The sequence below is a fragment of the Rana temporaria genome, chromosome 4 (assembly GCF_905171775.1).
Source record: "Rana temporaria chromosome 4, aRanTem1.1, whole genome shotgun sequence".
Taxonomy (NCBI): domain Eukaryota; kingdom Metazoa; phylum Chordata; class Amphibia; order Anura; family Ranidae; genus Rana; species Rana temporaria.
This window is the reverse complement of record NC_053492.1, coordinates 162,992,092-163,019,641: the sequence shown is the minus strand read 5'-3', so window position 1 is coordinate 163,019,641 and position 27,550 is coordinate 162,992,092. Positions and strand designations below refer to the sequence as shown.

Genomic DNA, 27,550 nt, shown 5'->3' with positions numbered 1-27,550 from the left:
AAATGACACTCAAATGTATTATGCAGAATTAAGTTATTAACATGAATATTAACAAATAATGTATCTGTGTTTGTCCACCATGCAGCCTTGTGCCCACCAATGCAACTTTGTGCCTAGTGTCCACCAATGCAGCCTTGTGCCCACCAATGCAGGCTTGTGCCTAGTGCCCACCAATGCAGCCTTGTGCCTAGTGCCCACCAATGCAGCCGTGTGCCCACCAATGCAGCCTTGAGCCTAGTGCCCACCAATGCAGCCGTGTGCTCACCAATGCAGCCGTGTGCCCAGTGGCCACCATGCAGCCTTGTGCCCACCAATGCAGTTGTCCACCGTGCAGCCGTATGCCCAGTGCCCACCAATGCAGTCTTGTGTCCACCATGCAGCCGTGTGCCCACCAATGCAGTCTTGTGTCCACCATGCAGCCGTGTGCCCAGTGCCCACCAATGCAGTCTTGTGTCCACCTTGCAGCCGTGTGCTCAGTGCCCACAATGGAGCCTTGTGTCCACCTTGCAGCCATGTGCCCAGTGCCCACCATAGAGCCTTGTGTCCACCTTGCAGCCGTGTGCCCAGTGCCCACCATGGAGCCTTGTGTCCACCTTGCAGCCGTGTGCCTAGTGAACACCATGGAGCCTTGTGTCCACCTTGCATCCTACCTGTGCAGCCGAGGAGAGGAACAGGAGAGCCGCCCAGGTGATCAGAGTGCAGCGGGGGAACACAGTGATAACAGCTTTCATTTCAATAGCCGTGTTCCCGCCGTGCAACGTCATATACAGCCCCGCCCCCTGGCCGGGGAACATTGATAGACAGATCACCCATCCAATCCCAGTGACGGGTGATCTGTCAATCATAGTCCCGGGACCAGGGGCTGTATCTGACAGCGAGCAGTGGGGAACACGCCTATTAAAATGAAAGCTGTTATCTCTGTTACCCCGCTGCGCTCTTAACACCTGGGCGGCTCTCTCTCTCTTCCCCCTCTGGCCTCGGTGATCGCTGGGAGAAGGACTCCTATTTGACACAGGCTCACGGCTCGCCCCCCACCCCCGACTCCTAGGCAGCCCTTCCTCACCAGACCTCAGAATCCACTTGCAAAATGCGAGCAGGTGAGTGGATTTTTGAGGGCTGCTCTATCCATTTATACATACTTTACTTCTGTGACCTTTCAATAGCTTATTATGGGTAAACTAATAGCCTGTGACTAGTTTTATGAGTTCTTGCACATTGTATTGTCGATATATGTTTGTTTTTTAAAACCTGTGCATTCTCATTCATAGTGTACAATCTGTCAAAATCCTTGCATTACTTTAAAAACTCATTGCTGTGCGCTAAATATATATTGTGTCCTCTCAGGATGTGCAGTATGCTGACATTGATTACATGGAGAGGCAAATGGATTTCACTTTGGGCACAAATTTTTCAAGACTCCCTGACATCTTCGATAAAATCCGATTAGATGGAATGAAAGTCATCATAATGCTGGTATGACATATGTTAAGTATTGATGCATTGCTTATCCAAAATTTGTAGCAATATTGTTTACACAACTATATAACCTTTAACTCTCAATCCTACAAGCAATTATTTGAGCACCAAAGAATCCTCAATACAGCATTTTAGCTAAATATGGTAATTTAACATTAGGAAAAAAAAAACACATATATTCAAATAACTATGTGTGAGTTTGTAATCCCTTCAAAGGATGCTTTCACATTATAGGCAATATGCCATATAACAGTTGTGTTAATATTGCCTTTTTAATTTTTTTAATTTCACGTTTGTCTTTTCTAACTTGGTCACATACTCTTTGTATGGTAAAAAGTATGTGATGGGAACCCATGCCAATTTAAAAAAAAAATAATGTTGGTGTGGAGTTCCCCTTAAAATCCACACCAGACACGAAGGGCCTCATATAGACTGTTTTCTTTATTTTTCATCTATTTTGCCAAGAGACGGAAATACATTACAGCCATGAGCAAGTTTGAATAAAAATGTTTCCTTTAGAAATGTAATTTTGCTGCGGCACTGTTCTACATTGCACAGGTGCACCACTTTACAGGCAGACTAAGGGTCTCCCCGGCACAATATTCAAAGGAATATTTCATTTTTATTGTTTCACTTTAAGCATTATTAAAATCACTGCTCCTGAAAAAACGGTCGTGTGACGTGGTTCCCAAACAAAATTGGCGTCCTTTTTTTCCCACAAATAGAGCTTTCTTTTTGGTGGTATTTGATCACCTCTGCGGTTTTTATTTTTTGCACTATAAACAAAAATAGAGCGACAATTCGGAAAAAAATGCAATATTTTTTACTTTTTGCTATAATAAATATCCCCAAAAAAGATATAAAAATTATTTTTTTCCCTCAGTTTAGGCCGATACGTATTCTTCTACATATTTTTGGTAAAAAAAAAAATGCAATAAGCGTTTATTGATTAGTTTGCGAAAAATTTATAGCGTTTACAAAATAGGGGATAGTTTTATGACATTTTTATACATTTTTTTTTACTAGTAATGACGGCGATCAGCGTTTTTTTTTTTTCCGTGACTGCGACATTATGGCGGACACTTTTGACACATTTTTGGGACTGATTACTGTGAAAATGACAATGGCAGTGAAGGGGTTAACCACTCTCACTGTAGGGGGGGCGTGCCTGGATGTGTGACGTCACTGATCGTCGTTCCCTATATCAGGGAACAGACGATCAGTGTCACTGCCACAGAGAAGAATGAGAAAGGTGTGTTTACACACACCTCTCCCCGTTCTTCAGCACCTGTGACCCGATCGTGGGACAACGGGTCAGCGTGTCCCGCGGGCGTGGTCAGGAAGCTTCGAACTGGGTCACGAGCGCGCTGCCGGCGGCACGCTCGCGACCCACGACATATATGTCGACATATATCGTCGTGCGGCGGTCCTTAAGTGGTTAAAGAACAATTGTATATCTGGTATAGGGCACTTAAAATGCAGAAATGTAAACAGGCCCTAAAGGTGAAATGAGAATAAATCTGGGGTCTTAAACATTGACATTGTTTTATGAAAGACAATAAAACTAGTGGGCTTTCTAGCTTTATGGTTCATAAATAAAACATCTTATATATTTTTTTAACCATTTTTTAGGATCCAGCAATTGCAGGAAATGAGACTGAGCCTTATCCAGCTTTTTCAAGAGGAAGAGATCAAGATGTTTTTATAAAATGGGATGACAAGAGTGACATTGTATGGGGCAAGGTATTTATGAAATCAAGTTAATAAAGCACGTTCACAACTCTGTGAAAAAGAAAAGAAACATGTAGGTTTGAAGCATGACTTAGGGCTGAGTCACATTTTAAGGAACATTGCATTGTGTTAGCATTTTAAATGGAACCCAACTCACTAAGGCAGCAGAACTCTAATTGCAATATGCCACAGTTCATGGTAATACACTACCACAGTGGCTGCATTTAAAACATGATGCTGCATTAACATTTTTTACCTGGCTTTAAGGTTCTCTTCTACCCCCCCCCCCCCCAGCTTTCAACCTTCTGGGACACATCACAGGTCCCAGAAAGTTAAGGGACCATTCACAAAATGCAGCACAGCTTTTGCATGTGCAGTGGACAGTAAGCTGTGAAACGGCATCGAATCACAGCCAGTTGCCAAGAGTAAACATGCTGGTGGTGGGGTGCCGAAGATCAGTGAAGAACTGGTGAGGATGGAGCTGGACCCCTGGACAGGTGAGTATCCTTTTATTTAATGTCAGCAGCCACAAAATTTGTAACCGGTGACTTAATTTTTTTCAAGCAGGGAAAAGAACCACTTTAAAATGCACCACACCATGACTCTAACCTGGACCCACAGGGGCTGTTTGTCACGCTATCTCTATAGACTTCACTCAAATTTAAAATGTATACCATGTGTATAAACACTTAGGTGTTCTGACTTGTGCAGACACTCCTCTCAGCTGGATGGCCCCGCTATTTTAGGGCATAAAGCATTACTAACCCTCAGCAAGCCATAACCTCATGCAGACACAGTGGTGGGAGAAAGAATGATGGGTAGGCTCCCGTATCCCTCTATGAGGTAAGTATGACCCCCAGCACAGTTCTTCCTGTAATGGCTTCCCTAATGTCACATCATCTCTGAATCCCTGCCAGTATCTGGTATTTGCACTGTCTCAGGGGCACAATCCTCCAGTTCCTTTGTTCAAGGGAGGAATTTTTGTATCAATTTCTGGTTTGCAAGCTCAACTCTCAAGTGTTTACACTGGTTTGGCCCTGTTTAGGAATCCTTCTACTCAGCTTGTGGGGACTGTAGTGGAAGTTTGGCAAGCCTTCAATCTTTGGGAAACATGTATGCTTTATTACAGATAATCAGGCCCATCTGGAAGCGCCTGGAAGATTTTCTGAGAGCATTGAGGTTCTCAGTGGATGCCATGAAAGACTGCATAAGGCAGTTTTCCCCGGTGAACACCATGTATGTCCACATCAGAAGGATCCTATGGCTCAATGTTAGTCGGCAAAACTTCTCTGCAAAAGCAAATCAAGAGGCTGTCTTTTGAGTGTGAGCACTTGCTTGGACAATACTTTGACATTTTCCTCCAGATCGCATGCTCTAACCCCTAAAGAACAAGGCAAATGTCATAGGTCAAAAAAAGTGCCTTTGGAACTCAAGAATAGTTCCTTTCATAAGAAACAATCCTTGGGCTCTACGCAGAAGCCTATATATCAGTTCTTAAGGAGAGCTGGACCTCCAAGTCCTCTGCATCTGTAGGCAAGTCCTCTTTACAGTGAAGGGGTACTCCAACTTCTAAGGGTGTGGGGATGTTTATTGGCTTTCATTTTCATATGGAATCAAGGAGTCAGACTATTGGCTCTGCAGCATGTTGTCCAGAGTTTACAAGCTGGAGTTTCGCTAATTTCCCCCTCTGTACATTATGTGTTTAAGAGTACCTTTAGAGCCACAAAAAGCAGTATTCGTTAGACACGTGCATTCGTTTTTGTCCGAATGTTTTTTCGTCCAAATTTCGGGGATTTTCAAGTTTAAACTTGATAATGAACATACAGAATCTGAAATCTGAAAGATCCGACATAAAAAATGCTTTATTTTTGTTTTTTTGCGACAACAGTTTGATATAGATAGAAGATTTAACATGACAATGACAATAGCGATCTGTGTGTAATTATTACTAGTCATATAACATTAGAATTCTACTACAGCTTGTGGGCGGAACATTGGACCAGAAATGTATGATTGCGGTGTCGTACAGTTTAGCTGCTTTGTCAAATCTTCTTAGAACATTCAACAGACACCATAAGCCTTCAATTGACAGATTTAACCTTAATTTGGATTTTCAGACAAAACTAAATAAATAAAAACAAATTTCGGGAGTAACTAAATAAATGTATTTTTCAGACGAAAACTAATTTCCGAAACAAAATATTTCAGTGTGCACATGTCTAGTATTCTTTGCAGCTTTCGAAATCCTGCTGTCCTAGAGGGTCTTTGCCCCCATGCTGGAGGTGGAGAGGTCTTCTATTCTAACCTGTTTATGGTTCCCAAGCCAAATGGAGAATGTCTACTATATTCTGGACTTAATAAGTTCCTCACCAAGGTTCTCAACGAGTTCCTTTAAGTTAAAAAAATCAGCATTGAGTCTACCAGGTACCAGAGCAACATCTCCAGAGAATTTGAACAGAACGTGTATGGGGACAGCTGGCTGGTTGGTGAGTGACATGGGTGTCAGGTATGATTGTCCCCCCCCATGATGCAGACATCACGAGGGGCACATGCATGACTAACATCCTCCTGTCTTTTCCCTTCCAGGTGACTCTGCATATGCACTGGGACCCCATCTCATGACTCCATTCCGGAACCCCCAAACCCCAGGAGAGGAAAGATACAATGCTGCACACATACTTACCCGTGGAGTGGTGGAACGCACCTTTGGCCTCCTGAAGTCCCGTTTCCGATGCCTGGATAAGTCTGGGGGTACCCTGTTGTATTCCCCAGACTTTGTGTGCCAGATCATCGGTGCATGTTGCATGTTGCACAACTTCACAGTGAGAAGGGGCCTGCAGATTGACATACGTGATGACCTGACCCCTGAACCAGACATTCCCCCCCTAACCCAGGGTACCCCGTCTTCTGAGGGAAGAGCAGTCAGGAGACGCCTCGCAGAAGGCATCTTTGCACGTTAAACACACATTAAACATGGCACAATGAGAATGCATGCATGCACACCCACTGTGGTCCCTAGCACACACACCCCACATGCACATCGAATTGGATTAGACCCAAGAAAACCACATGGTATTAGGGAGCAGCAATGCCACGCCGCGGCTCCAATTATGTCACTGTGCATTCATACACCATTCACATGGACCTGGGATCACTTCTCCCTGGTCCTGGGGATCCCTACTCCACCAAAAATGAGGGTGACACCCTTTTTCACCAGGAATGTCGTCCCCACATTCACACATCATTCACACACATAAAACAAATCATAATCACACTAGAAAATCATATAAAAAAATACCAAAAGAACATCCCAACATATCAATGGCGACATGAGCTACGCCTGGGCCAGCCACGGGCACAGCCACGGCCCCTCAGGGGAGACTCATGGGGGGGGGAGCAGGGGAAGGAGGAGCCTCCCCGGGTGGCTGCCCACCTGCTGGCCTGCCCTCCAAGGCCACGGCGATCCTTTTAAGGCCCAGATTGAGGGCTGCTGTATTGGTCTGGACAGCCTAGGTGTTGTCCTGGACAGCCTGGGTCAGGGCAGTCACCTCAAGGGCCACGCCTGTTGTGGCGGCCTGCAGCTCACAAAGACAATTGATGAGTGCTACAGTATTTGTGCCCACGTCACTGACTGACTCCTTGATGGAGGCCAGGCTCTCCTCCATCTGGGCCAAAGTCCGGCTGACCTGACCCAGATGTTGTGTCTGACGGGCCTGGTGCCTCTGCAGATTTGCAGGCAGGAACTCGGCCACCCCTTGGTCTTCTGGGTGGCCTTCCTGCCTGCAGTTGAGTCTTGTGGCCTGGGAGCAGGGGAGCCCCCTGGGGGGGCCTGTTAGGGGAGGAGTGGGAGGGACTACCCCTGATGGTAGCCTGACTGCCTCCAGATGAGACTTGTGGCCTGGGAGCAGGGGAGCCCCCTGGGAGGGCAGCCCTGTTGGGGGAGAAGTGGGAGGGACTACCCCTGATGGTGGCCTGACTGCTGTCAGCCACAAGGGAATCGTGATCCCAACACTCCATAACTTCTCGGGCAATGTCCACCCGGTCATCCACAACCCCCCCCCCCTCATCCTCCTCCCCTGAACCTCCTCATGAGGGGAGTTGTGGCCACTCCCCTGCCCTGGGGACTCCGCCTTTCTGGTGGCTCCTCAGCAGCCTGTTGTCCTGGGGGTGGTGCAGCCTGGCCTGATGGCCCAGCAACCTCCTGGCCATCTGTGGAGGACACAAAACATACACAGGTTGGAGGATCCACACACTTGGCACATATTCCCTTCCCCCACCCACACATGCTACTCACCAGATGGAAATAAAAAAAAACTTACCTGTCCTCACAGGATCATCAGATTCAAAGCCAGGCAGGCCCACCACTTGCTGGCTGTGCAACGGGCCACCGCAAGTTCCTCCTCAGTCCACCTTACGGGGCCTCCTCCAGTGCCCCTGGCATGGGCTGTTTGCTTGACCAGCTTCTCACGGACCAGGCTCCTAAGATCATTGATCTTCTTGGAAATCCCACTGGGGGTCCTTGTCTCCCACCCCCCTCCGAATTGATCCGATCAGTAATCTCCTGTATGATCGCCCTCTTCCTGGTCGGGGAGATGTCCCGGCTGTCAGGGCCATGCAAAAATCGCCCATATTGGGTGATAGCCCTGGCCAGTAAGTGCTTCTCACGCACTGAGAAGTTCAGCTTCCTTCTCTTAGGTGCCATCTCACCACACACCAGACACAAAATTCAAACAGAACAAACAAACACAAAAACACACAGAACAAACAGACAAAAAGACACAGAACAAACACAAAAAGACACAGAACAAACACACACAAAAATCAGACAGCAAAAACCAAACACCAAAATAAAAAAAACAAGCAGACAGCTAATACAAATTCAGACAAAAAACACAGAAGAAACAGACACAAAAAACACTCAGAAAATACACACAGCTACTACAACCTCTTACTACAATAAATCTTTAATCCAACAATACTACACTAACCAACAAACAGCCACAAACAACAGAACAAATGCACCTCACTTTAGGAAGGGAAACACAGGGATGTACTTTTGCAATGGAAGTGCGTTTGTCTGGGGCTATTTAAGCACAGGGCAATTCTCACACTAAGTATGCTTGGCCTTTTTCCTATCCCACTGGTTGCGCCGAGCCGAGTTCTGCACATGCCCAGTGAGGTGCCGATTCATGCGCGCATGCGCAGTATGGCCGGCCCTTCATTTGCATGGGGTCACGGCTCATTTCAATGGAGCACGCCCACTTCCTTCCCACTTGCAATAACCCCGCCTTACACCTCGGTATTTACGTTGCGCTGGCGCACATTTGGGCGCAAATGCTCTGTGGATACGGCACTTACGTCACAAAATTCAGCCGCCGTAACTTAACTGACATACGTTAGGACAAACTAAATTTGCGCACTCTACGTGAATCTGGCCCTATGCCTTTAGTGAGCTTCCATTAACATCTATGGGATTTCCAGCACCATAAACATGAACAAAATAGAAATGTTGTCTTTTTCAAAATGTCCTATACTACAACACTAAGATAGAACCATGCACTATTTTATAACTTTTATTATACATTATTATACAGTACATTTATTATACATTTTATGGAAAATTGTGCCTTAATTAATTATGTGAGTGTGCATTTTAAGCTTTTTAATAAAGGATGTTTCTTTCTTGGTACACTATGAGGCTATGCTTCCCTTTTTGTTTCTGCTGTTTGTGAGTCTGGTATGCATATAGGGAGACGTGACATTTGCCCTAGTTTCTTGGGACTGATCCCATATGACCACTCATTTTTGGGGGTCATGTCTGATAAGCAGTACATGTTGGCTGCCTTGTCTCAGGTAGAGGTGTTTAAGACCAAGAGACTGTTTTTTTTTTGTTGCACTGAACAATTAGGGTCAATAGCACTTGCTTTCAGAGTGTTCACATTTTAAAGCGGAGCTCCACCCTCAAATCACACTCTGCATCAGCACATTTAAAAAAATGTCATTAGCCCAGTAAAAAAAAAAAAAAAATTACATACCTTTAAATGGTTTTTGCTAGGCAGACTTCCTAATCTGCCTTCTTCCTGCGCCTCGGTGCTTTTCCTCTGTAGCCTACGCCGCACAGACTCCTGGGAATGCTGTGTCATCATTTCTCAGGAGTCTGTGCGCTCCTATGCCCCGAAAAATCGTGGGATTTCAGTAAATGAAATGACGCGATTGGGGCTGTTTACAGCGCCATTTTCAAAAAGGGCATAAAGCCCTTACTTTTCAATCGATCGGCATGACATTTTTTTTATTAGAGTAGGGATTATTGTCATAATAACGGGGCAGGACGTTCCTCCGCCGCCGCCCGTTGTTATGACAAGGGCACAAACTTTTACAGCTACGAGAGGAGCTCTAATGTGCACGCTCGAGAGTTAAAGGTTACCCAGCAGGCACCTCTCCACGGGGAACAGTAAAAAAAAATGTGCTGGGCTTCAATTGCCCACACAGAGCATGGAAACGATGTGGTATGTTTAATGCATTACAATGGGATCTTTATCAGCATAATATTTAAATGGCAAAAAAAAAAAAAAACGTGACTGGAACCCCGCTTTAAACATTGAATTTATCCTTATGGCATGCTGTGATTGGTCACAGACTGTTGAGTGCGTGTTAATGTTTTTCATATTGCTTATTGTGTGTTTGTCACAGACACTATTTATAGACACAGTGTTTTGGTACAAATTATTTTGTATATATTTATTTGTATATGCATTTTCACTTGTAATAGCATTTCATGTTTTGCAGTTTAATTTATAAGTGCTACATTTTCCTGATTTGTTGCATGTTGAAATTTGATATCAACAAATTGTTGTGCTGGTTGATTTTGTTTGTAAAATTGGTAACATGAGCACAAGAAAGAAATTTGTTTTATTTTACAAAGTTGGAAACATGCATTTTAGCACAACACGTGCATTAGAATGCCACAGTGTCACTCGGTCCTAAAAGTAACACTTAACTTACCGTATTTTCCGGCGTATAAGACGACCCGGCGTATAAGACGACCCCCTAATTTTCCAGGAAAAATTTTGATTTTGGGATATACTCACTGTATAAGACTACCCCCTTCTTACTGTCTTTCTGGAAGCTGAGGGGGAGCCAGAACCGCTGACAGAAACAGGCTTTTTCAAATCTCACTGTGCCATTACATTACATTCCTCACTGTGCCATTACATTACATGCCCAGACTGTGCCATTACATTACTCACTGTGCCATTACATTACATGCCCAGACTGTGCCATTACATTACTCACTGTGCCATTACATTACATGCCCAGACTGTGCCATTACATTACATGCCCAGACTGTGCCACTGTGCCATTACATGCCCCCACATTGCCATTGTGCCATTACATGCCCCCACATTGCCATTGTGCCATTACATGCCCCCACATTGCCATTGTGCCATTACATGCCCCCACATTGCCATCACTTGCCCCTCACATTGCCATTGTGCCATTACATGCCCCCACATTGCCATTGTGCCATTACATGCCCCCACATTGCCATCACTTGCCCCTCACATTGCCATTGTGCCATTACATGCCCCCACATTGCCATTGTGCCATTACATGCCCCCACATTGCCATCACTTGCCCCCACTGTGCCTGAACTTGTTGCCCCCCCCCCAGTGCAATAACACTCACTTTTTTCCCCAGCGCTGACAGTGTCCCATGCTGCGATCGCGATCGTGAATGATTTCAAAGCCGCGCCTTTACTGCAGAGTGTTCTGTGATAGGATGAACAAAAATCTTCCCAGCAGCGCCTCTGTTATGTTTCCCGCCTATCACGGACGTCTTCTCATCTCGTCCGAGGATGAGAAGGCATCTGTGATAGGAGGAACAAAGAACAGAGGCGTTGCTGGGAAGATTTTTGTTCATCCTATCACAGAACACTCTGCAGTGAAGGCGCGGCTTTGAAATCATTCACGATCGCGATCGCAGCATGGGACACTGTCAGCGCTGGGGAAAAAAAGTGAGTACTGAGACTGTACCCGGCGTATAAGACGACCCCCGACTTTGGATGCATTTTTTTGCATCCAGAAAGTCGTCTTATACGCCGGAAAATACGGTATCATCTGTCAACAAATATGTTCAAACAAAAATTCATATTCATTGCCACCAAACTGAAATATGAGTTTTTGGGTGGAATAAAATTTGTGTATCAAAGACCAGAATCTGTACAAACAATAGTAAGGATTAAGGGAAATTATTATTAAAACACCATTTAATAAACAGCTATAAAATTGTTTCACAATCCAGGAGGATCTGTTGCATAGATATTTCTGAAATATCATTGAAAATTTGCAATTCCCTAGTGACTCTTAGAAAACTGAAAGTACAATGGATTTTCAGGTTTCTTTATTAAATTATAAAGTGAAAGATTGCAAAAAAGTTGTAATTATCTCTGTTGTGAATCCACTATAAAATGAATTATTTTAAATGTTTTGGGTAAAAGCGAGATGGGGTTAATTTACTAAAGAAATAAAGCTGTTCGGTCTGCAGTGGATTTTTTACTAAGTAGTATATTTCACTTTGCAAAGAATATCACGTACAAGGAAAATGGAAAAAAAAAAAGCAATTTTGTTTGAGTCGGGCATAGCATATCTTATTTACGCTACGCCGCCGCAACTTAGAGAGGCAAGTGCTGTATTCACAAAGCACTTGCGTCCTAAGTTACGGCGGCGTAGCTTAAATGGGCCGGCGTAAGCACGCCCAATTCAAACTAGGCTGGTAGGGGGCGTGTTGTATGTAAATGATTTGTGACCCTACGTAAATGACGCGCTTTACGAACGGTGCATGCGCGCGCATGCTCAGTATCACGTCGAATTTTCAAAGTAAATTACGCCCGCTCAATGCTTAGACGACGTGAACGTAACCTACGCCCAGCCCCATTCACGGACGACTTACGCAAACGACGTAAAATACGACGCTGTTCGTACGTTTCCGACGTCCATACCTAACATGACTTACCCCTGCTTTATGAGGGGTAACTTTACGCCGGTCTGAAGACTTACGAAAACGACGTATCTTGATACGCCGGGCGCACGTACGTTCGTGAATCGGCGTATCTAGCTCATTTGCATATTCGATGCGGAAATATACGGAAGCGCCCCCTAGCGGCCAGCGTAAATGTGCACCCCAAGATACGACGGCGTAGGAGACTTTCGCCGCTCGTATCTTGCCCAAATCTATGCGTAACTGATTCTATGAATCAGGCGCATAGATACAACGGCTTGGATTCGGACTTACGATGGCGTACGTGGAGATACGCCGTCTTAAGTCCGTTGTGAATCGGGGCCTAAGTGCACACTCCCTTGCTATGGGAAAATGTCCTTGCAAAGTGAACACGTTCTTCTCCTTTAGTAAATAAACTCCACAGAAAGAGAGAGAGAGAACATAAGGGGAAAAACCTAAAGCAAGAAATACTGTAGATGATCAATTAACACGAAAACCAACGAGGTTGTCTCATTTTGATTTTTTCTTATATTATTTTCAGGTCTGGCCAGATTTGCCTAATGTTGAAGTTGATAATTCACTTGACTGGGACACACAAGTTCAGGTATGGATCCTAACAATGTTCCTCCTAAATAACCTAGCAACACGATGAATGTAGACACCTACCTAATCTGAGAGTTGACTAGTTGAAATTGTATTTGTTCCAAAAAACAATGATGGCATAACAATTAGATCTGCTTACTCAACATTGTTTTTTAATGCTAATGCTAACAATGATGCTTATTTTTGCAAATATGTTTGTTTGGTGACACAGAAGGCTGAAACCCCTCTTCCACAGTCCTCTTTTATTATTTGTATTATTTTGTATGAAACTTTGAACTTTGGGGGTTGATTTATTACAAGTAATATTGCATGTTCACTGTGCAAGGGAACTTTCAATTAGCTTAGTGAATGTGGTAAAAATTCACTTTGCAAAAAAAAAGAGACATGATTGAATGATTGAAGTCAGCGCAGAATCACCTAATTCACTAAGCTTTGTGAAAATGCCTGTACAAAGTAAAAATACCCCATTAGTAAATAAACCCCAATGTCAGAACAAATTAACACACAATCAGGGGCATTCAATAAAGCACGTTCCTGGTGGTATCGAAATTTCAAATGACCTGCACCAGATTCAAAAATCCTTGACACTAGTTTCTGTATCTTTACTGAAGTGCATAGAAGAATCAGATATTTCTTAATAGTTCAACTTTTACTTTTACAAAGTGGCACTATGGCTGCAGTCATTTCAGAAAAAAGCGTCCTTTTGTTCGTAGATAACAAACCTGTAGGTTAATACGGTGAATAAGACCACTTTTACATTGTCAAGGTTTCTGTTGGCTTGACTTCATTGCCATCCTAGTAACTAGTGATGCTAAAAGTGGTCAGTGCCTGATAGGGAGGGAAGTGGAGGCACTAGTTCCCCATGTCCCCTAAATTCTTGTGACTGACAGCAGATGGTATGTGAATTATATATTCAATAGCAGGCTGTCTGCTGGTTATAGATCTGCCTAATATCTGCTGTCCATCAGAGTAACCGACCCAATAGCAAACAAGTGTCTCTGAATTCCTCTCAGGGCTCCAGCTACCCAACTACACAGCCATGGCACTGTCTGTGTGACACTAAATCCTCATTGAATCCACAGGCAATGCTTGTTCCAAATGCATGCAGTTGTACAGTACACATATCTTTCACCTGCATCAACAGATGCAATCCCCAGATCTTGCTGTGTGTATGTCCTATATTGATTGGAGTGTACAGTACACTTAACCTAGTAAACAGATTTTAGGGTAATGATTTTATTTCTGTTATCATTGTGGTTTTTTTTTGTTTGTTTTTTAGCGATTTAGAGCCCACACGGCATTCCCAGATTTTTTTAAGAATGTCACTGCAGAATGGTGGAAACAAGAAATGCGGGAATTCCGAGAAAAACATATTAGGTTTGATGGAATATGGATTGTAAGTTTTGATTCTATTAATTATATTTATATTGTTTGATTATAGGACAAAAGTATTTCCATAGCAATGCTGATCAAATTCATTTTCAAAGTCAGGAGGTTATTCGGTTGTTACATAGTAATGGGTTTATTACTAATTTATTACTAATGGGTAACTCGCTCCACAAAAAAAATAAAAAATGCAGTCAATTTTCAGAATCCCATACTATTTCAGTAGAAAATGCAGAAACAGAGATAGATAATGCACAGATTTATTCTTACTAATCATAAAAGTAGGGCTTCATGTGACTTCTTATGTACATGCTTTTAAACTGGGAAGCCAGAGCTAAAAAGTTCAGGGTTTGATTAAAAAATATATATATTACTAGCAATTTAGCAATTATCCAGTATCCTTTTTTATTATGTGTAACAATTGTCAGTAAGTTTAGCTGCTCCAATATTCAGGTTTACAAATCAGATGTGCTAGATTTTCATGGTGCACTTATCACTAGGAACTACGAGAATTCACTTTCTGAGTAGCAAGGTTTTGTTTAACTTCAAATAATAAAGTTATAATTATTATCAAAAATGTGTATATCGATGTAATGGGCATTAGTTAGAAAATAGCATCAGTAGCAGCAAACAAGATGTGTTTTTTTATTTTTTATCAAGCCATCCTTTAATCAATAATATATCAGTTCACTTGAAATAGAACACTGATGTGGTGATATGCATATATGTTGCACATACTTAAAGGATCACTAAAGGATTTTTTTTTTTAGCTAAATAGCTTCCTTTACCTTACTGCAGTACTGGTTTCATGTCCTTATTGTTAGTTTTTGCTTTGAAGTTGCTGTAATTCTGCTGTGATCTCCACACTTCCTGCTTGTCTGGCGCCTTATAACCACAGTACTGGGCGCTTTTCACTGTGGTCTAAGCTGTCATTACTGTGTGTCTAAAACTTAACAGAACCAACCAGATTCATTTTAAAAACAAAACACTGCCCTGGATTTGTTTGTTTTTGTTCTGAGTGTCTCTCTAGTTCACAGGAACATGAAACCAGTTTAAAAGTGAAACTAACCTGCAGGCACATTACATGATTGAATTTTATCTATTTGTAATAATTTTTAAAAATAATCAGTTAACTATTATGTCTCTATACCCTGTAAACAGTCATTTCAGATTTTTTTTTTCCTTTAGTGACCCTTTAACCACTTCAATACCAGGCACTTACACCCCTTCCTGCCCAAGCCAATTTTCAGCTTTCAGCGCTGTCGCTGTTTGAATGACAATTGCTCGGTCATGTTACACTGTACCCAAACAGAATTTGTATAATTTTGTTCCCACAAATAGAGCATTATTTTTGTGGTATTTGATCACCTCTGCATTTTTTATTTTTTGCTAAACAAATAAAAAAAAGACAGAAAATGTTAAAAAAAAAAAGGTTTATGTATGTATGTATGTATGTATGTAAGTATGTTTATGTATTTTTTGTATATTTTGTTTTCAGGACATGAATGAACCAGCAAGCTTTGTTCATGGATCAGTCACTGGTTGCCGAAACCAAACTTTGAATTTCCCCCCTTACATGCCATGTAAAGTCTTTGTTTTTATATTTTATATTTAATCTGCTTGCTTAAAAAATCATATATATGTTAATGATCTGGCAGTATTCACCATCTGAGCAAAAATCTTATGTTAAAGGGATTTTAAGGCACAACATGTCTATTAAAAAATATTAATTATTAACTTTATTACATCACAGATATCATAAAAGTGTATTCCATCTTTAAAAAGAGACATATACAAAACATAATCAGGTAAAACACAATACACCCTTTTTACATTTGTTCAATAATGGGATAATGCATCGTACTCATCAGATGATACAGCTCAAAAGTCCACGTATTCAGGAGCCGAGCATGTATGTAATTTTAACCACTTGACCTCCGGAAGATTTACCCCCCCCCCTATCATGACAGGCTGTTTTTTTGCGATACGACACTGCGTTACTTTAACTGACAATTGTGCGGCCGTGTGACACTTTATCCAAGTAAAATGTATGTCCTTTTTTCTCCACAAATTGAGCTTTCTTTTGGTGGTATTTGAACACCTCTGTAGTTTCTATTTACTGCGCTATAAACAAAAAAAGACTGACAATTTTTTTAAAGAAAAACAATATTTTTAACTTTTTGCTAAAAACATATCTAATAAAAAATGTATTAAAATGAAGAAGGTAGGCTCACTGACTTAATAACTATGCAACTAAATGGGTGAACAGAAGGATAATTGATAAGATAAAAACTGATTAATTAATAAACTGTCCAAACAAATCCAAAACATGCAATTCCAGTGCAAAAATAAACCAAGTGAAAAAAAAAAAAAGTGAAATAGGCAATCAGTAACCCATAAAAGATAGGTGGATAAAAATCTAGTAAATAAATTAATAGATGAATGTGCAACTGACATCAATCAATGTGCATAAAAGTGGAAAAGTCTGATACAGAATAAAGTCTTCAAAAAAGTTCATTTCATACTGATGTGCAATAAACTCCAAAGGTGCAAGCAGGCAGTCTTCACAGGATCACAGTGATTAAAAAGTGCAGGTGCTGTTTTTCTTCCAGTGCAGGTGCTAAAAACTGTTTCCCCCAGCCTCTCACCTTGGTAGGCTTAAAATAAAAGCCTTGTTGCTTAAATAGGTCTGAATGACCCTATAGTTTGTCTCCAACAATTATTTTCTTTCTGCAGTAGCTATATCACATTCTAGCACCAAATTTTAAATGCATTATCCCTTTATTGAACAAATGTAAAAAGGGTATATTGTGTTTTAAATTATTAAATTAAATTATTAAATCATGTCACATGATCCTGCTTCCTACTTCATACTACTGAATGAATCACTAATGAGGTAGTATCTGATTTATTTCAAGATATTGATTTATTGGATTTTTTTATGCCTGTGCTCCCACTTGGGAGATTCTTTGTAACTATTGTCACTGGAACAGAAAGTAATTGGAAATCCCAAAGTTTACAGTAATCAAAGAAACAATAACAGAGCAGAAAACTTTAAGTTAAGGATATCTGTTCTGATAAAAGCCACCTACAAGGGTGTTTTTGAAAGATTTCCTTTTACTTCCTAGTGTGTCTGTAAGACAAGGGTTTCAACTTTTCCCCACTGTACCCAAAACAATTTGGCTTTAGTAAGCTTAAATAATTTAACCCTAAGATAGAACTTAACATTGAACCTTAACATACTGTACAACCCATTTAAAACAATGCAATGTGCGTGTGCTCATGTAAAAATGACAATGTAATTTGTATTTTGTAATTTGTAGTTTTGGACTCCAAAAATATGGGATTGAATCACAAGACAATATGCATGGACAGTCAGCAATTCCTTCCTGATGGCACCCCAGTAAGGCACTATGATGTGCACAATCTGTATGGATGGTCACATGCAAAGCCAACATTTGAGTAAGTCATTCGTTTATTTTTTATTAATATTCTTATTTATGCTTCTTTATATATATATTGTATTTTAATTATTTGTGATTTCTGCCTTCTTATTACTTTATTACCACTAATTTTCTCTATTCTCAATATCACAATAACATAATATTTAGCTTTTACTGAGTTCCAGAACCAATATATAGTTGCAGAAAAAAGATGTGGTGTAAAATATCCAATGATATGCAAATATTCAGTCCACCATCACTTCCACTATTTTTAAGTAGCTGTTAATAGTTATAAATAAAGTCAATGTGCTGTGAAATATAAATATAAATAGTAAAACTTCAATCAAAACAATGAAAAAGGCTGTAAATCCTCACCTTTCTCATTGTCCAGTGCTCTTTTCCTGTAAAAGTCAAATGTGATCCTGTCTCTACTGCCTTCTAAGCCTTCCTACTGTATTGTTAGTTTAATGTGATGGGCAGTCTTGCTGAACAATAAAGAGCCTTGGAAAATTGTAGAGGACTATTTAACAGTCAAGATTTGCTTTTATTTTCTGGTGCCTATATCTACTGATCATTTGTCATTTTCTTCATGCATATGTTTTTCATAAGTTTACTAAGCTCTGGAGCAACTGCACTTGAAAAGTGCACAGTCTATTTGCCTTTAGTAAATCAACCTAGTCTAGTTAAACTCTGGAGAGTCAAGGCACTTGCATCATTTTACCAGTAAATAAATCAATGTATACACGCGAGACAAAAATGAGTAGGGTAGAAAGGTTGAGTTTTCTCATTCATCAGGCAGTCCTAACAACATTGGTTAAGGTTTGCATGCAGCAGAGGCACTATGGGCCAGATTCTCGTAGAATTACGTTGCTCCACGGCAGCGTAACGTATGTGATTTACGTTACACTGCCGCAGGTTTACAGCGTAAGTGCCTGACTCTCAGAACTCTTACCTGTAAACTTGCGGCTGTGTAACGTAAATGCGCTCGGCGCAAGCCCGCCCAATTCAAATGGGGCGGGCACCATTTAAATTAGGCGCGTTCCCACGCCGAACGTACTGCGCATGCTCCGTTGGGTAAATTACCCGACGTGCATTGCGCTAAATGACGTCGCACAGACGTCATTTGTTTAGACGTGAACGTAAATGGCGTCCAGCGCCATTCACGGACGACTTACGCAAACAAAGTTGTTTTTTAAATTTCGACGCGGGAACGACGGCCATACTTAACATGGCTTAGGACAACTAGGGCTCAGCCCTAATTTTACGCGGCGTAACTCGACGGAAACAACGTAAAGTTAGATCGACGGGCAGCGCGGACTTTCGTGGATCGCCGTAACTATTCATTTTCATATTCTATGCCGATCGCAATGGCCTCGCCACCTAGCGGCCGGCCTAGAATTGCATCCTTAAGATCCGACAGTGTAATTCAATTACACCTGTCGGATCTTAGGGCTAGCTATGCGTAACTGATTCTATGAATCAGTCGCATAGTTAGGACGGCCCTAACACAGAGATATGACGGCGTATAAGATGATATGCCGTCGTATCTCTTTTGTGAATCTGGCCCTGTGTTGTCAGCTCAAACTAGAAGCACACTGGATTTTTGGCAGAGCAACAGGTATTTTATAAACCTGCAGTATTTTATTAGGCTAATACTTGAGGAAATGATTCCTGACATAAACTTTGAGGGCTTTTCAAAATGCAGAGAGATTTCAGTATGTGTTTAACAGTGTGTTTATAATCATGTTTATGTGACAGTGAGTGACAGATGGTCTCTACAGCCATGGCTAGAAGCATAGCCAATGACAGGTTAACAGACACATTGACTGTGCAGCCCTTCCTGCATAGCCACATGTTTATATCAGCAAAGGAATGGATGAATGTTCTGCTTCAGCAATCTAAACACTGAAAGAATGATCTCTATAACTGATCCAGCTGGGGTAAGATAACGTTAAAGTGTTTGTTAAAAAAATTAAACAAATATCATGTTCCTTTAAAGCATTATATACAGCACAGTGCTTGTGCTGTGTAATTTGGCCCCCTGTATCACCTGTAATACCTGGCTGATCCTGCTAGTTTCTACCCTCCCCTCTCTGTGCTGACTCTGATATATTAGGGCTGTTGAGCTCTGACACCGGAGTCAGCTTACTCTGTCATCCATAGCCCTGCTCTGTGTCTCCTGTGTCCTCTCCTCCATCCTCCCCTCCCCCCTATGACTGTCTGCTCCATGTGCCTCCTCCCACTCTGCTACTCAAATTAGGGTTAACATTACATTATCCTCTTTGTTAATCCATCTAATGTCCCTCTGTGACTGTGCTTTATTAAAAATGCAGCTGTATACCTTGTTTACTGAGTGCAGATCGGTGAACGCGTGACATGCTGCCTCTCGCTTCTCTCGACAGCTGCAGCAGTCAGGGCTGCCTCTCTCCTCCTCCTCGCCTGGATGACGTCAGTGGGGGATCATTGGCCACGCCCACTGAATCTGTTGGGCCGAAAGATGAGAGAGGCGGCATGTCTGCGATCAGTAAACAAGATATATATCTGTATTTTTAATAAAGCACAGTCACAGGGGGACATTAGATAAATCAACAAAGGGGATAATGTAAAGTTACACTTTAAGTGAAGACTCTATTTCAGAAAGGGGAGAACAAAAGAATAATAATGCAAACTTTAACATACTGTAAAACTGTCACCACTGGTGTATGTAAGATGTCAGAGAAGACAATTCATTAGTCTGTCTTCAGAGGGGAAGGCAACACTATGCACCATTTCTTTTTACCTCTCTTTGAATCAAGTTTTTCAAAGGGTAAGGCAGCAACAAGTTGTTGGTTTGGAAGAGGAAGGAAAGAAGTATCAGTTTCTTGATAGGCCTGGATTACAGTCTCACTGATCCTACCTGAAAAGCATTTAAAACCGTGAGAACTCAGCCTCATCCCTAACTTCACAGTGGTATTAAGTGTAATGGAAGTAGCTCTGATTTCCTTGGAGTGGAAAAAATACTGCGCTGCCAGATAGTACAATAGATTGAAGGGGCTGCTGCAGCTATTACTGTGAGATATGCACAATAAATCAAAATGGAAAAAATTATAGCTGCGCTGCATAAAAACTGAATGGTAGCTGCAAACACCCAGAAAAAAGTGAATTTGTTCACATGATTATAAATAAATATAAAATCACCACACATTAATATAAAATTAAACGTGCAACCACAAATTAATGTGGGATAAAGTGCAAAAATTACAACTGCTGCTTATACTGTATGTATAGTGTCAAAATGTGCAAAGAAAGAGAGACTCCACTGTATGTTAAGTGAGTCTCATAACACACATAATATATCACAATAGAAATGATAAATTCAGAAAAAATATAGCAATATACAAAAAATTGCAAATAATGAAAAGTCCCAATGGATGATCTCTCCGAACAGAATATTTTCTATCCACTTGTTCAGATAGGTGAAGACATGCAAAACACCTCCAGAATAGTGCTCTTCTCAAGTTGAGAAAAAGAAAAGAAGATTCCTCCACCAATAATAATACTGCCGCTTACCAAATAGATAGATCTCATTTTAAGGAGATCATAAACGCTTATGGTTCACAGCCTAGCCCAAGTACTGATAACTTGCTGCAGTGTCCTTCCACCAACTGCCGTGTATATCTCAAGGAGACATAGCAATCATCCTCTCGATAGAGGTACAGATCAACAACCATATTGATCTTGTTTGCTGTTAAATTTCAGAAACCTTCATCTCAGGTGTAGTTCTTTTCTCTGGATGTTCAGAAAAAATGAATTCCAATCACTGCCTGCTTGCAGTCTTCTATTGCATGCGCAGCTCAATGTGCACACCCCGGCTCGGGCTTCTTTCGGTCAAACTAATTTCTCCAGTTTCTTCAGCTGGGTGGAGATGAAACCATAGTGAAATCTGGAGTCCTCAAGAGGTGAAAAGAACTGTGTGATCGAGACGTTCATGAAGGTCTTGGTAGACCGCTGGGGAGGGAGCAGAGAGCTGACTGGCTCTGCAGTGCTAGTTATCTGGCTGTGGCCCAGGAGGAGGAAGGATTAGGAGGATGGTTGATGGCTGTTCTTTCCACAAGGGAGCTGCTGCTGTGCCTAGCCTTGTGGAAAGAACAGCCATCAACCATCCTCCAAAATATCTTACCCTGAAAATCAGAGGATCATAGATGCTGATTACAACAGACAAAGCTAATTTAGTGAAAGGCTTCCTACAAGTTAATACTTGAAATGTAAATGTATCATGTATGACATCCCAAAACATTCCGAGACTACATTGCATAAGGTAAAGATCCGTTCCTAGCTCAAATCCCTTTACACTAACAGCATAGTCAACAGAAGAATAGGCTTGTATTATACGTCACTGTTAAAACAGGTTTTGTGAAGGTTGAGGTTGGCAGTAGCAAGCATATCCTGAGTTCTTGTGAAAAAAAATCTATTGTTTCTTCTTCTGTAGTCAGAGATTTGAGCCCATTGTTCTTTTACACAAATTCACATGCATCATAATTATTTTTTACTTTCTTGAGCTGTTCTTCTCAACCTAAGTTGGTACAGCAGGAGAAGGGCTGTTACTGAAAATATGTATGTTCATTTGGAAGTCTACATTTTCATTGTTGACATCATTATTGCAATACCATCAGAACCTGAAGAATAAGTTATCTTATCTTCTCGAACAATGAAATAGTGGAACATTTGTTGAATAGCAACCATAACAGCAACTGTTTTTTGTCTGAAGTGGAGCAAAACTCCTCTAAGGGTAATTGTTCAGATTAGTCCCAGTGAAAATTACATCACTACGAGAAACTCCTTTATGTCAAGCACCACCAGCAGTCAAAGACCATTCTGATCAAATTTGGCTTGTGAAGATGGTACACACAAAAGCATGAGAGGTACCAAAATTCCTCCCCTTCCTTGAAAGATGGTGCAGGCTCAGCATGACTTCTTTCCAACACCCTCTACATACAGTAAGCAAAGTGTTTTTTCCTCTTGGTTTTTCTGTTCAGGGTGTGTTGTAAACAACTAAATCATGTTTTGCTGAACATTATTTGGTAATTTCTTTCTTGAAGCACAAAATGGTCATGGTGTCACCCAGCTGTTGAAAGTGGACTGACAGAACTCCCTACTCGTGGTTTTTAGGAACTCCTTGTCTTCCATGGTGGTTGCCAGTTCATTATCTTTAGGTATTACAGCAAACACTGTGGTACGGACATTATCATCCCAAAAATAAAATGCCTTGTTGTCGCCTTGTGTGAACAACTGTTGCATGCCTTTACTGAAAAATGTTTCCTTGACATGGTAGAGATCTGAGCACTGTTCAAAATAGGTAATGCGACCATTTGGCAAGGTATGTGTCTTGAAAGAAGAAAATGTGAAAGATCTCCTGACGTTACCCAGACAGATGTTGTCTATAAAGACTTCACCTAGGTCCCGGCGTTGGGCATCTGGTGCGTCAGATAGTTTGTTGATTTGTTTGCGAGCCTTGCGTACCCTTGGGATGTCTCTGTGGAGAAGAAGGATATTGGCATTTTCTTCAAGAGCTTGTATGTGATCAGCTATGCCCCTCAATCGAGAGTGGTGAGAAGCAGCAGCAGAGGTAGGGAATTCCTCTCTGTTGGTGGAAAACTCGAAGATGGGGCAGCAGTGGTATTTCTACTCTACCATTCAGAGAAGCAACTACAAGACCAGTGGCTCTCCTACCTGTGATGTCATCACAGGTAAACAGGGTGTATGGTAAGGCATATTCTGTTATGTTTAACAGGTCCAAAAAGCTTTGATCTTGCAATAGACCTGTTACTCTGATCATCTAGAACAGGATCCAGTCCTAAAGCTTTTTCAGGTTACCCCTTAGAGTATACACAAAGTAAGCATATTTTGGCACAATATTTGTCCTTCTCCACAGACTGCCCATGTAAATAAATCTGAAGTATGAGGCATTGTTTGGTGTGTGCTTTACCTGTCATGCTTTGCCTCAAAAAGGTTACCTATGGACAGATTGGGACTGCCTTAAAGTGGATGAAACATTTGCATGTGATCATCACTGTCACATTCTATGCACTTAGTAGTAGCCTTAAAGCATTTAGCACGGTGTTCTGTGTAAGCACAGCATTGGAGGCAAACCCCAAGTTTCTTTAAAAGCTATTTGTGTACTTGCATGGGTTTCTTTGTAAAGCTAATACACCTCCTAAGCGGGTGTGGTTTGTTATGTATGGGACATTGGCATTTTGGGTTCTTGCTTTTCTTGGTCTGATCAGTCTATTGAGGGGCTAGGAGTAGGTTTCCGGTAGAATATCAGTCCTTTCCACAGACAGTGGATCTTTCTGGTCTCTATGTGGAATGTGTGGGCTTGGAGGCCTTAGGAAAGGAGGACTAAGAGGGTTGGACTCCCCTAAGAAGAAACATGGATCATTCTTAGTACCTGCAATTCCCCTAATGAACTTACAGAAGTAGAAACGAGAGGAAAGGAAACTTTTTTTTTCCTATTTGTACCTTAAGTTGAAGAAGTACAATAGAAGGTCACTGAGCTCTTGAAACTTTAGAATGTCCCTGCCAGATATTTTTAGGAAGGTTTGCAGGCAGAGCATCCTCAATGGCTTCTGGGCTGCCAAATCTACGCTCATGTCTGTCCCAAGCACCTACGGCAGGGTTGCCAATGTACTGTAAACAGCGTTGAGTATTTTGATACGTTCAGCAGATTAAGACTCAGCCACCTAATATGCAGATCTAGGTCTTCTGTAGTTGTTACAGCTAGTTCACTGATTGTAGTTTGAAGGTGGATTTCTGACCTCTGGTTTTCTGGTTTGTCCTCAACGTTACTGGGACCTTTCTTAGTGAGTTCTTTGTGAAACATGTATTTAGCAAACTGTGACATGTCTGTGCATTTGGACTTTGAATTAGTTACTTAGATTGAGCGACCTTGAGAGGAATGATGGTGCAAAGGAGTTCAAACCTAACACTGACTTAGAGTTGATTGCCATGTTGGATTGTAGCTGTGGAGCAGTATGCTTGGTAGAAGGTAATTGCTTAACCTCATGGCGAGATGTATTGTCTTTTGCTGTGGTGCAAGAGTCTGGAGTACAGAGAGATGAGAAGACACATGTCTCTAAAACCTTTAGCCTTCCATTTCTCTTTCAGTCAAAGATTGCTTTAATTTTAGAAACTTCAGCATTGGCATGGACTTTAATAAGTCGTTGGCTGAGGGTGGACGATCTTGATTGTAAAGACTTGATAGATCTGTAGGAGTGTCATGTAGATGCAGAGCAGTGAGATTTAGAATCATGAAGTTGTGTGATTCTAAGCTGTCTCTCTCTAGATTAAGCTCATCAAATGCATGTAATTCTTTCTATGACTCTTCAGTGTTGTTCCACTTTAAAGGGTCACTAAAGGATTTTTTTTTCTTTTAAATAACAAACATGTTATACTTACCTTCACTGTGCAGTTTGTTTTGCACAGAGTGCCCCCGATCCATGTCTTCTGGGGTCCATCTGTGGCTGTCTCTGGTCCTCCCCGCAATTAGTCACCACAGTCATGCGAGAGTTCGCATGGTGGTAAGTAATTGCGGGCGTGCTCCCGTGATACAGCGAGCGGCCATAGCCGCTCACTGTATCACTCGGCCCGACCCTTGGCGCGCCGCGTCACTGGATGTGATTGACAGCAGCGCCAGCTAATGGTGCCAATGCCAATCAGTGGCCAGGCTGAGCAGCGAAGAGGATATCGGGACCGCGCGGGACTTTCGAGGGGTCAGGTAAGGATAATGGGGGCTCGGGGGGGGGGGGGCAGCAGCATCAGATGTTTTTTCACCTTAATGCATAGATTGCATTAAGGTGAAAAAACATTTTCCTTTACTACTCTCTTCTATGTTCATGTGGGGATCCAGCCAGCAAGTCTGTTGTTTTAAAAAAGCTCTCTAGCAGAATGTATTAGTTTACATGCATGAGACAAACCACTTAACATTGGCAGGGTGATTAAAATATATATATTTTTTTTCATGTAACTCATGCTAATACATTTAACACTACCCCCCCCCCCTCCCAGACTGGCAGTGCTGCTGTCTGCTGTGCCTCCTGTGTTCATTCGTCCAGAGTTGTCTCTAACTAATACAGGTGTGTTATTGGCAGAATCACCATGTAAACAGAGGGAAAAAAACATAGAAAAGAAAACTGAAGCAGCCACCACATCTAATGATTGGTAATCTTCAATATAATAAATGTTTGGTTTTAGTACCACTTTAACCACTTAAATACTTGGCACTTTTACCCTCTTCCTACCCAAGCCAAATTTTAGCTTTCAGCGCTGTTGACAATCGTACAGTCATGCAACACTGTACCTAAACAAAATATTTATTGTTTTGTTCACACAAATAGAACTTTATTTTGGTGGTATTGAATCAACACAGTTTTTTTCTCTGGATAATGTTTCTTGTGGTTATTACTTTTTGACACTTCTTTGGTGAATGGGTAAGGGTATGATGTACCCAATACCCATTCACATAGAGAGGGGGCAGGATCTGGGGGCTTCCAGATTCTGATAACCCCCCCCCGACAACCCCAGTCCAGGGTTGTCAGGCAGAGGCCCTTATCCCCATCAGAGCCCCCCTGCCCCAAAGCACCCACCCCCCCATGTTGAGGGCGTGTTGCCTGGTATGGTTTAGGAGCGCCCCCTCCCCTTTCCTGCCGGGCTGAATGCTCAGATAAGGGCCTGGTATGGATTTTGGGGGGGCACATATTTTTTTTTTTTTACATTTTGGCATGGGGTTCCCCTAAAAATACTGGAGGGGGAACCCCACACTGTTTCCTTTCTTTATTTTTTCAAAATCCTGGCGCCGGCAATTGTAACTGGGATAAATGGGATTCAACTAGTGTTTTTTTCTTAAAAAATTTCATTTTTACTCTAACATGTTTTAAGCATTCTACAGTTGAACCACTTTTAAGGTACATTGAGGGGACCCCCCCACCCCCAGGCACTATATTTAAAGGATTTTTTCTTTTTTATTGTTGTACTTCAAGCATAATTAAAATCACTGCTACTGACAAAACAATAGTTAAAAAAATAAATAAATAAGTATATATATATATATATATATATATATATATATATATATATATATATATATATATATATATATATATATATATATATATATATATATATATATATTCATTCAAAGAGTTTTCTTTATTTTCATGACTATGAAAATTGTAGATTTACACTGAAGACATCACAACTATGAATCAACACATGTGGAATTATACATAAGAAAAAAGTGTGAAACAACTGAAAATATATTTCATATTCTAGGTTCTTCAAAGTAGCCACCTTTTGCAGCAGACACATCTCTAGAACTGTTAAGAGGAGACTGTGTGAATCAGGCCTTCATGGTAGAATATCTGCTAGGAAACCACTGCTAAAGAAAGGAAACAAGCAGAAGAGACTTGTTTGGGCTAAAGAACACAAGGAATAGACATTAGACCAGTGGAAATATGTGCTTTGGTCTGATGAGTCCAAACTTGAGATCTTTGGTTCCAAACCCTGTGTCTTTGTGCGACGCAGAAAAGGTGAACGGGTGGACTCTACATGCCTGGTTCCCACCGTGAAGCATGGAGGAGGAGGTGTGATGGTGTGGGGGTGCTTTGCTGGTGACAATGTTGGGGATTTATTCAAAATTGAAGGCATACTGAACCAGCATGGCTACCACAGCATCTTGCAGCGGCATGCTATTCAATCCGGTTTGCATGTAGTTGGACCATCATTTATTTTTCAACAGGACAATGACCCCAAACATACCTCCAGGCTGTGTAAGGGCTATTTGACCAAGAAGGAGAGTGATGGGGTGCTACGCCAGGTGACTACCTCTTGAAGCTCATCTAGAGATAGCCAAGAGTGTGCCAAGCAGTAATCAAAGCAAA

General features: G+C 41.6%; 1 protein-coding gene across 2 annotated transcripts in view; it reads left to right on the top strand.

The window, feature by feature from the left end:
* SI (sucrase-isomaltase) overlaps positions 1 to 27,550 on the top strand; it is a 318,808-nt gene that overhangs the window by 256,821 nt on the left and 34,437 nt on the right. For both annotated transcript variants that reach the window (XM_040349295.1, XM_040349296.1), the window contains exons 54-59: positions 1,345 to 1,473; positions 3,109 to 3,219; positions 12,746 to 12,808; positions 14,087 to 14,203; positions 15,692 to 15,776; positions 17,517 to 17,655. In XM_040349295.1, coding sequence (XP_040205229.1) covers positions 1,345 to 1,473; positions 3,109 to 3,219; positions 12,746 to 12,808; positions 14,087 to 14,203; positions 15,692 to 15,776; positions 17,517 to 17,655 — 644 coding nt within the window. The remainder of the gene's footprint in view (positions 1 to 1,344; positions 1,474 to 3,108; positions 3,220 to 12,745; positions 12,809 to 14,086; positions 14,204 to 15,691; positions 15,777 to 17,516; positions 17,656 to 27,550) is intronic.